Source organism: Plectropomus leopardus, chromosome 9 (genome assembly GCF_026936395.1).
Source record: "Plectropomus leopardus strain MGB_pleo_1.0 chromosome 9, ASM2693639v1, whole genome shotgun sequence".
Taxonomy (NCBI): domain Eukaryota; kingdom Metazoa; phylum Chordata; class Actinopteri; order Perciformes; family Serranidae; genus Plectropomus; species Plectropomus leopardus.
In genome coordinates, this window is record NC_142184.1 from 24,916,229 (window position 1) to 24,927,593 (window position 11,365).

An 11,365-nucleotide genomic window follows, 5' to 3' on the forward strand; every position below is an offset into this window, starting at 1 on the left:
GCAGTATCTTGACAGTTATCGGGATATAGTGACCATTTGTTTCTTTTTTATAACAGTTACGAACTACAGCTTTATTACAGCTTTATTTATAACCGTTACCAACTACAGCTTTATGAACTGTACAAATAAACTTTACTGACATGGTATGACAAGACGATCTTCTCAAGCACTGCAAAGTGGCACAACTGCAGCTACTCTCTACCACCACAACTACTTAGCATCTATTAGCAAGTATTCATGACAAGAAAACCAGAGAATTAGGGAACATTCCCAGCAGGACAGCCTGTGGGCAACATGATAACTGGAATCATTTGTAGACCGAAGTTACTGACAGCAACCTGGAATAAAATCTATCTATCAGCCATTCTTGTTGCGCGCCTATGCAAGTGCGAGAGAATGGGCGAGTGTATTTGATGCCATATAGGCCTATCTGTCAGCAGAGGATTAGACTGCTGGCATTCCACATAGGGAACCATCTCAAACCAATATAGCCTATTTCTCCTATTACAGCCTCATGATTCTACCAAGGAACTGGAGCCTCACGCAGCCCACACATAGGTATGGGTGAGCTATTGTCCCATGTTGCAGTGAAGCAGCTGCCTACATTTGCAGTTAAGTGCGGTAGCGCTGTTGCCAACAATGCTACATGTTAGCATGGCTCCAGCAGCACTGGCCAAGAATGCTATTGCTAATCCCATCCCAGCAATGTAAAAACCATTAGAGAAGTCAAGCTCAATGATGTCCTTGGGTGGAGTTTTTCCATCCTCAGTTTATCACCCCTCAGCTGGTAAAGGTGGATTAACATGGATGTGTGAGTGGCATTTTGTGAGGTCCTAAGATAAACGATTGCAATTTAAATAGGAGACAAGTTGGTTGAAGTGTCATGATACATAAGCAAAGTTCCAGCTGTGAGACTTTCTATTAAATCTGTGACATATGACACAACTGTTTTCCTGTCCACCTCCAAAAACATAGTAGATCTACCCTAAAGCCTTTAAGGAAAAGCTCAAGAGCATTTCTAGCTGCTTGGAAAAAAGGGTGATTCCCTGTATTTCTAAGGCTGCTACTGAGACCACCTATATGCTCTGTCATTCTCCTACTGTTACAGTGTCAGAGGAAATCACGTATTGTATGCCTGCAAATCAGAAAGATCTGTAAATATCCAGTTCAGGCCAGACAAACACACACACACAAACACACACACGCACACACACACACACACACACACACACACACACACACACACACACACACACACACACACACACACACACACACAGCCAGCTAAGCAGATTTACTGACACATAGACAGACAAACACACACACGGTGGCACAATCCACACCATAGGCAGCTGTCTCTAAACAAGTTAATATAGCAGGCTGTTTATTAGTGGGCCTGAAATTCAAACCTGACACGAACACCCGTCTGGCACAGCCTTAATGAAATGTTGGGTTGGGGTGAAGGTAAGTTCAGTGGGCCCCTTGGCGATGAGGTAGCGTGTGCCTACTTTGCCTCTCTTAAATTCATTTTTCAACCTTTTCTACTAAAGGATGCTCACTCACTGTTAGCAGTACTTAACTTCTTGCTCAATTTTAGCTGGGTTACAGTGGCAGTAACACATTTCTGAATGCACAATAGCACAGGTAAGAGGCTGTTGTGACGTGGAAGTCCACAAAAGCTTGTCATCAGTTAATTATTTTAAAAAAATCTAACCAAGACAATGATGAGTAAGGAATAATGTGGCCATAGTATTGTGTGCCAGGCCGCTACATCAGTTTTCTCAGAGCTCCTCACAAAGAGTTGTTCAGTGATAGAACCAGTACAGGAATACCTCTCTCAAAAACATCAGGAAACAAATGGCTGGTTCAAAGATAGGAAAAGCCAAACCACAAAACAACTAAAGAGGTGCAAAAGACTAACATTGGGCAAGTATGTTGACCTGACAAGGCAAGTGAAAAAAATATGAATGTTTAATCCTGCTATGACATTAGTCAAATAAAAACAGCGAACACCCAAGCTGGAACAATTACATGCCTGATTTTTATTTTTTTTTTTTCTAATATAAGCAAATGATCAGTTTTCAGAGAGGTTGGAATTTTTTTTTCTACTGTTCGACAAATTGTTTCAGGAAATTAATGACAGTAGGTAGTTTAAAGTGATTATGATAAGTCATCTGACACAGACATATTTTAAAAATACATACTTTTAATACTGATCCTCTGAACCACTCAGGCTTTCTAAGACAGATGTCCAAAGTCCAGTCCTGGGGCCAATCGCAGCCTGCAGACCGATTTAAAATGTCCCATGGTTTGTCTTTCTAAATTTACTATGTGTGGCCTGCCACTCAATATTGGCTAATAAAACAATATCACTTTGCATTTTTTCCATTCACCTCATGATGGAGAGCCTATCATATATTTTGTTGACATGTACCACGCAGGTGCAATTGAAGTGTCTTCATCAACAGAAAGTAAACAGGCAATGAGAGTGGTTACATAACAGCAAACATTTCCTGCTAGATTGCAGACATGGCCACAGCAAAGAAGCGCAAAGCTGAAAGTGAGGGCTGCCACTTTCAGGAGCAGAGGAAAACTGAATAGTTTTACCTGAAAGATAAAACAGATGTGCCATATTTGCTTTTAAATAACCCATATGATGCAAGAAGCTATATCCCCCAGTACTTTCACTTTATCTAATCTGGCCTCCACTCTAAAAAAAATGGAAACCCTTGTTCTAACATCTGAGCTATGGTATTTTATGCAGATGCTATGGTATATCTTCTTAGGCAAAGAGACTCCATTTCTTTCTGTCCTATTCCTTTTTTTGGGAGGGGGGGGGGATGCAGACAGACACAAAGCAGGCATACCACAGACACTTGCACTCCCTGCACCCTTCCCCAGACCAGACACAGTTGTGTGTTGGGCCACAACACCTGTCAAATGATTCCTGGAGTCAGGTTCAGCATGACAGACACGGCCCACCATGGTGCCCCATCATATTCCACATGGCCCGAGAGGAGCTGCTATAGCTTCTCACCCCTTACAACACGTGCTTACTATGAAGTGAATTTATACCAGGAGTACAGAGGCATAGACCTGAATGAAATACATCTTTATTAGTCTGGGTTTCATTCTGCAGACCCTTATAAAAACACTCAACATCTCATAACTGTTTTTCAGTTTCAGACAGTTTTTGGCAGGAGCAATCAACAGCCACAATGCCATTTACATGCCAGATTTCAAGTAGTCAAAGTAATGTGAATCTTTGTTATAATTTTTATAATAGTATGAAAGAATTTCCACCAGTCACACCCACTACCAAGGGATGGCTATATTATACTGGAAAAAAGCTGAAGAAAAACACTGAATTGCAACAGAGACTACTGCCAAACTCAATCTAATCTTGCAACTGGTGTTTCCCAAGGTTTGATTCTGGGTCCTTCACTGTTCTCTGTGCACTGCGTAACTCTTAGGGTCACAATTAACAAAATTAAAAATATTTCCATACAAATATATGCTCATGTACTAGGGCTATACCAAATGTCATTTTTTTACATTCTAAGCTTATACTAAGGTTTTTGAATGATGCTTCAAATATATGTCGTCATATGACGTCATCACCCTATAAATAGCCCTTTGTTTACGTCTATCTTTTTTTTAACACATTTTGTGTGTTAGCAATTACAGCAATTTGGAGTTATTGGAAATGTTAAGGTCACATGAGTCAGAAACAATCCTACTCAACCACCACGGGAATGTAATTTAGACATGCAAAAAAATAAACAAATAAAAAGCTGCGCAGCTTCAAATGTTGACTTACAATTCGAATGTCAAGGTTATAAATAAAGCATCAAACTTTGCTATACTGGCTGTTTTTTGTTCATCACTGATACATTATGTGTATATGAAAGAATTGCTGTGCTGAAATAATAGAGTTTTTCAACTCTCTAATATCATTATCACCCCTAAGCATCCAGTATCAGGCTCACTGTAATACATTATTCACTGATGTACATTTACATGAGAGCCAAAAACGCTACCAGACAAGATTAGGTCAGGTCAAGTTCAGCTTCACATTCCTCATTGCATAACCATGTTAAATTTGGCCTTTATATCAATTGAACTGCTGCCACATATGGAGAAATTAAAATCAAAACTTGTTTCATTGTGTGAAAATATCTCTAAAATAAGCTCCCTTCCATCCTCTGCTTGGCTCCAAACTGTGGCCTGACACTTTGCATCTCTGCATTGAGAAACTACCGTTTTCATTAAATGTGAGACACATGACTAAACGAAACCACTTATCTTAATGGCAGCAGATTTGTGGAATAATCTCTCTAAGGAGCTAGGGATCGCTCATTAAATCACATTCTTTTTCAGCTTTTACTGACTTTGTATTTTAGACTGTGCGCTTTAATCTGATTTGTTTGGTTTGAGGGTTTTTTTTCTTTACCGCTGTTGAACTGATCATTAATCTGAGTTGCTGCCAAAGAAAATACCAGACTTACATTAAAAGGGCACATACACATTGCACCCATGTTCCAGAGGTACTTGAGACCCATGTATGACAGGACGCTAACAGGAGGGGAGCTATGAAATCAGGCTGAATACATGCAGCAGGTGGGGGGGCGGTCAAGACAGGCTCTGGTGTCTGGCTATTTTCAGGTCCCCCCTTCCTTGCGGGCCAGCAACAGTTGAAACCAGACAAGCATATGCATAAACAAACTTCTGTACACATGAATGCACGCACCCATGCACGCACCAACTTCACACTTACATGGAACTCAGTGGTGTTGAGAATGTGACGTCCGTCTGGACTCCAGCGCGAGGAGACTAGTCCTATTGAGCCCTCATCAATCTTACAGTGCCAGTCTGGCTGTTCAAGAGACCACACCTGAAGAGAAAGACAGAGAGAGACAGGACAGCAATCAGCCATCACTGGTGACATCCCTCACGCACATCCTGCATCTTTCTAAACTTGATTTCAAACAGTAACACTTGAGCAACAGAAACCATGAAAGACTGGCGCTGGATACCCCTTCAAAGGTAAGAAACTTGTCTGATGATACACGAGAAACTGACGTTACACTAGAATGCAGAACTTATTTTCACTACTGCAGCTCTTTAATTATTACAGTCGGTGTCAGTTATGATGCCAGTTTTAAAACAAAGCAGTATCCCTTCTTTACATGAATGTGAATCAATAACAATGTATATATTTTTTACATCTACCTTTTTATTGTCTAACATATGAGTTTTAAAGACGCGTAAGAAATAATTAGCATGGTTCTAAAGTCATCAAATGACAAATGTTTTTGTATTCAGGTAACAGAGTTTCATTTGAAACAGCAGCCTCTGAGTCTGGTGTGCATCACTTTATATCTTATTTGAGGTCTACACATTTGATCAATGTAATATTGAAACACTACTACTATCCGTGTGAGACTGTTTATGTAGAAATGTTTTACACTATATAGAAAGTGTTACTTGTGAAATTTTGACTGTACTATTTAGAAATTGAAATCCATTATTTTGCTTCGACAATACTGTTTCATTAAGTTCTTTAAGTCTGCAACAGATAATTTTAATTGTTGATTAATCTCTTAGTGGTTTATCATACCTATTATATAAACTATAAAGTGTCAAAAAAATGCACCAAAATGAATGGCAATTAACTGCCACAAGGACCCTAAAGAAATGCCTTCATATTACTAATGTTGTCTAACCAGTCATTATGGTGATACTCTATAAAGAAGGGTTAGGGTTAGTATCAAGTATGACTGACCATCAGCATTTACGCCACATGCTGAGTCACACACTCACATTACTATGCTTTTCTGATAACCTACCTGTACTAGTCCTCTCTTGTACATGGCACAGAGGATAAAGAGGGAGTCGGAAGACCAGTCCATGTGGGATATCTGGTCCAGGCAGGTGTAGAGCTGCAGGATCTGCAGGGTGCTCACATCTCGCACTACCAACCTGTACTGCACACAGGTAGCCTGACGAGTACAGCCAAAAAGAAAAGTCAGAAAGAATATGAGTTATAACACACTTCACTTTTATCTACGTGTAACCAAGTGCCAATCTAACCATAATTAAATCAGAGCTAAAAGTATAATTTAGGGATGCACGATAATATTGGCATGTAACTGGTATCAGCAGATACTGGGTTTTAAAATAAAATATATCAGAATGAGCCATCATGCTGATTTCTGCCGATCTAACAAACCTTTTTATCATTGACAAAGTGAACATGTATAAAACAGCAAACCTAAGTTGAAGTATTTTTCTTATTTTACACAATGAATGAATACTACATACACTGAAAAGCATTGCATTGCATGTCTCCATCTGCTGATTGCCCATCACTACAAGAGCTTGCATATTATGATGTTAATTCCACTACAGAAGAGACTTGATGATCACTTAAATTAGGTGGTGAATAAAGTGAACATATAAACATCCATATCAGCTATCAACGGCATATTGGATATCAGCAAAAAATCCAAGATCATGCATCCCTAGTATTATTGCTACTTCATTAAACTACAGGCACTACAAATGGTCACTTTAATTGCTAATGGTCTTGTTTGCTTGTCAGGTTGTTTATATTGTATATTGTATTGGGTCATACATTAAAAAAGAGGATAGCTGTTTATATTGTAATAGGTTGCATAGAAATCTGTGGTAGTTGTTTTGGGTCATATATAAAACTGGAATAGCTGTTTACATTATAATGGTTTGTATATTCAATTTGGATAACAGTTTATATTGTATTGGGTTGTATATATGACTGTGATAGTTGTATTGGTATGTGTATAGAACTGGAATAGTTGTCTATGTTGTGGAGGGTCGTATGTAAATTTGGGAAGTCATTTAAGAAGAATGTCAATGTATATATAGGGGTAAGAATAAATAAGTGTGTACTTCTTTCTACTCCTTTTCGATGTAATATTTAAGCTTCAGTGGCTTGAGTATTTTCTATTGAGCTTGACATATGGCGTTTTTGTATAGGCCTTTTTTGTCTTTTCATTTTTGTTCATTGCATTTAGCCATGACGTTTGTTTACATTTGTTTGTGTGTGTGTGTGTGTGTGTGTTTTGTTGTTGTTGTTGTTGTTGTTGTTTTACATGTTCAAAATAAAGATTCAGTTCAATTTACAACTGTACATTAGCAAATATTATTATTTTTTATTTTAAAAAAAACAAAAAAACTTACCAAATACTTTCCATCAGGGGAAACTTTACAGAGCTGGTTGGACTGCTTGAAAACCTCAGAGAAATTCATCTTCCAATCAGAGCCTTTCCTACAAAAGAGTAAATCACAGTATCGTGACTTTCTTTTTTTTTTTTTTAAACACCCCCCCCAAGCTTCCTCAAACATTTAACCACGAGAGAGAAACAACTTTAAAGACAGCCTACTCAAATCAACTGGTGTAGTTCCCAAATGATAACACATGATGGCACCATAAGTCCAACAAATAAACGCGCTTCACACAGTGAGCCTGCACACACATTGCACACATACAAAGACAAAGAAACAGTTCTTTTCTCACGAAATAATTGTGTTTAAATGGGTATATAAATTGAAAACCGAATTATGTCCGTTTTAAAGTGCAACCTTAGCAGAGAGAATAGAGCTAGATGTAGCTACAGGTAGATATGCTACCTTGCTAGCTGGCTCCTAATTAAACAAGTAGCCAAAGCACAAATAAAGCCACGCAGTCTAAATAACGACTTCACTGCCTTTACATCATCTTGCTGTTAATATATTTATACCGTGTCTAGGACAGTAGACAGAGAGGAGATCACTAGTTTACACGCTAATGGTGAAGTTAGCTGTCGGTTGTCACTAGACTCATTGAATACTTATGTTAGCATACAACGCCGATAGCAACTTAGCAGGTGGCAAACCTTTACTATCTTCACCCTTGGTGGTGACACTTACCTCTCGTGGCACTCGCGGTGCTGTGGTCAATAAAATGACAGACGCGAAAAGTGCCACAAGCAGTTTAGAGAAGTTTTTTTCTTCGCATGATTATCTTTGGGACACAGGCTGTTGCTCTAACTGTTGCTAGTTTGTTTGTGTGAGCCGATGACGACAGACTGGTACTGTCCAATCGGCATCCATTTGCTGTGCCTTCTGGGAAATGTAGTTCAGTACTGTTTTAGCTTGATTATGCTAAGTGTATGCTCGTATAGACAACAATATTTTTTTAATCACAGGTTAATCAGTTTGTGTTCTTCATTTTGTAAACTAATTTGGGATATTTTAGGATGCTATTTTTTCACCAAATCACATTTTCTACTTTAATCATTAATCTTTTTTTGTTTTGTTTACATAGTTTAGCCTACACCTTCCCTTTTGTGTGGGCTATGTACGGGAAAATACAATTAGACCTACTTTTTATATCCCCCACAAGATGAAAAAAGGTTTCCCGCTTATGTGCGCCCAAACCGCGCTACCGCCTCCCTTTTTCTCCCAGCGCAAAAGACGCTTCACCTCCTCCTTGGTCTCCCTCAGCAAAGCTCACGCTTCCCTGAACAGCATGCAAATCATTTTCATCCTGTTTCCTCGCAGTTAATTCTCCGAAAAATCAATCTCCAGTCGCTGTTATCAAACTGTAAAGTCGGGTCGGTCGATTTTTTTTTTGTTTGTTTGTTTTGTTTTGCTTTTTTTGTTGTAGTTGCTGTTTTTTTTATGGAGGGTCACTCTCTTGGCATGTTCGATAATAAACAGGCAGGTGCTCGGCGCAGCGTTATTCTTGGGTATTTGGACTGGAGTTTTAATAACCTTCAGGTAGGTTGATTCATTTTAATGGCCTATAGAATAGTGATTTAGATAAGCCTGTTTTGTTTTTTTGTTGTTTTTTTTTAACAGGCCTGACTTTTTTCTTGTTTCTTGTTTTGCAAAATGTGGGGGAAAAAACGAGGTTGTTGACAAGAAAGGCCCAGCTGTCTTGAGAGTTTTATAAGGTCGAATAAGACTCAATATTTAAAACGAATCTCAGTTTAAAATCTTAGTGTTTATTTTATTGTGGTGTGATTTTGCAGCTGATCATAGTGAGGGTAGTGGTTTGTTAAAGGTCTGCGTTATTTAATCTCAAAATAAGCCAAATAATAAAAAGAAAATCTTATTCAAACAAAAACTATGAAAGCCTTAAAAAGAATCCCTAAAGTATACCCTAAAGTATTAGGCTTTCATTACTATCACTATTTTCTTTTAGTTCCACGAGAGCCTAGATTTAAAAAAAATAATAGAAAGACTGTTCATTATAGCAATGTCATTCTTTTGTTAAATGCCATTCAAAAAAGGCTATTTCATATTGCCTATTTATATCAGTTCATAATAGAATGGATCTGTTTCGTTAGTTTTTATATGCCTATGCACTGGTCTTATTAATCAGTGCTTTAACGAGCGAAACGCACTGATAGGCTACTTCACATTAACTATAACCTCGTCCTTTGAATCCTCATTTGGCATATTAAATAAGCTATTTCACATGGGGCTGCGGAGGATCGAATCTAAAACAATTTTTAAATTAATTTCATTTCAGTTGGGACTCTGTTTTCTTGCATAAAATGGCCCTTGGGAAGGCAGTGTGTGTATGTGTGTAAGTCTGTGTTGTCATGGGTGCCGTAACCCGGGAGTGGAGACACAGACAGGTGAATATCAGTGAAGCACAATGTCAAAGTTAAAAGGATGGTGTGACATTTAGGTAAAGAACCAGCAGAGGCCGTGATTCACAACAACACAGACGTATAGGCTTCTTTGTATAGAATATTAACAGAGCAGAGAGCAAGTGATGAAAAAAATAATATCAAAAGAGAAAAAATATAAAGGGATTTTTTTGTCAGTGCATGTATAATCAAATAGCCTATTTAGGGCCTATAGCAGGGATCGATAGTCTAATTCACAAGATTTCTGATTCGAATAATGTATCTATCTATCTATCTATCTATCTATCTATCTACCTACCTACCTACACAGTAAAAACTAAAAGAGCCTCAAATATCAAATGGGGTAGGGGAACTCACAAACATAGCCTATTTGAGTTACTTCAAGAAACCATTTTATATAATAAGGTAACTAAATGGTATTCAAGACACTTAAAAATTTTCTTGGGGTTCTTGGAAGAAACCTCAATAAGCACCTGCATTTCAGACCACAACATTTTTTTTTCTAAGTGTTTGGTTTTATAGGCCATGTTCAATAGTTTATTTATTTGTTCTTATTGTGAAAATGTAGTCTATTTTATGTAATCAAAATCAAAAATAAATTTAACAAAATGCCATTACAGTTATCTCTAGTTTAACGATGTACTGAAGATCTGCATATGGTTTGTCCACGTGGTATCACCTTACCCAGTAGAATACGGCCTAATTTAGGCTTATATCTAAATTATATCACATTATATTTCTCAGACAGGCCACTTAAGTGTGTCAATAATTTGTGTTGCACTGCATTTGTAATATAGCCAATGTAGACAGAAGCAGTTTGCATTTATTGCTAATTTGTATAACTGTTTAACTGTACTTCTCTTATGATTAATAATATGATAATGAGTTTTCTCATTTTGACATTTTCTGAGGGGGGGGGGCACCCTGGCAAATTCGCCATCCCATGTTTACTTCTTGGATAGGGCCTTGGCTTGTGATTATTTCTGGTCAGGGTAAGACAAGAGGACTATTCTTCCCTAAGGTGCAGACTAAGTGAAAAGGTCTGTGTCCAGGTGGAATCCCAATTAAACTGCTAGAAGTGCGGAGGTGAGCTCTGAGGCCAACCCGTGGTCCTCCTCCTGTTCGTCCTGCGATAACGCCTCGTCAGATCCCACGCGCAGCGCACATACTGCTCTGGGATCTAACGAGGCGGCACCGAGGGACAAACTGGGAATGGGAGCTGGTTTCTGCGGCGGCAACCACCACAGGAGCAGCGGGAACCTGCAGCCCCACAGCTGCTGCGGAGCCAAATCATACGCGTGCGCGTGCGTGCAGGACTCCATAACATCTAGCCATCATATAGCTTTGTATGCCATGTCAATTGGATCATACGCCAAACCTTTATTAGACCAGCTCCTAAGTGTGCTAAAAGTCACAAGATCAGTTTGCAAAACAAAACAAGCCTTTGTTCAATAATCATGACATCACTTTAGATGTGTATTGAGCTCCATATCTTCAATCGATTCAAACCAAACTGAAAGACCCCTGTTACATGAGTGTAGAGATAAACTTACTGTACAAATGGATTCACTTAAACTTACAGGGTCACTTTTACGAAACAATGTAGAGAAAAGGTCACACATATATGCTCACGCGCAGCCAAATTACTGATTCCAGAGGAAAGGTTTGCATTTAGGATGGCT

The 11,365-nt window shown here is 38.6% G+C and overlaps 1 protein-coding gene across 2 annotated transcripts in view; it reads right to left on the reverse strand.

Annotated features, from left to right (window-relative positions):
• wrap73 (WD repeat containing, antisense to TP73) overlaps positions 1 to 11,365 on the reverse strand; it is a 49,487-nt gene that overhangs the window by 9,679 nt on the left and 28,443 nt on the right. The window contains exons 1-4 of one of the 2 annotated variants that reach the window (XM_042492109.2): positions 7,951 to 8,130; positions 7,222 to 7,309; positions 5,850 to 6,002; positions 4,778 to 4,894 (exon numbers count right to left, since the gene is read on the reverse strand). In XM_042492109.2, coding sequence (XP_042348043.1) covers positions 4,778 to 4,894; positions 5,850 to 6,002; positions 7,222 to 7,290 — 339 coding nt within the window. In that variant the 5' untranslated portion in view covers positions 7,291 to 7,309; positions 7,951 to 8,130. Of the gene's footprint in view, positions 1 to 4,777; positions 4,895 to 5,849; positions 6,003 to 7,221; positions 7,310 to 7,950; positions 8,131 to 11,365 lie in introns of those variants that run through there. The other variant, XM_088082332.1, reaches the window with a different exon arrangement.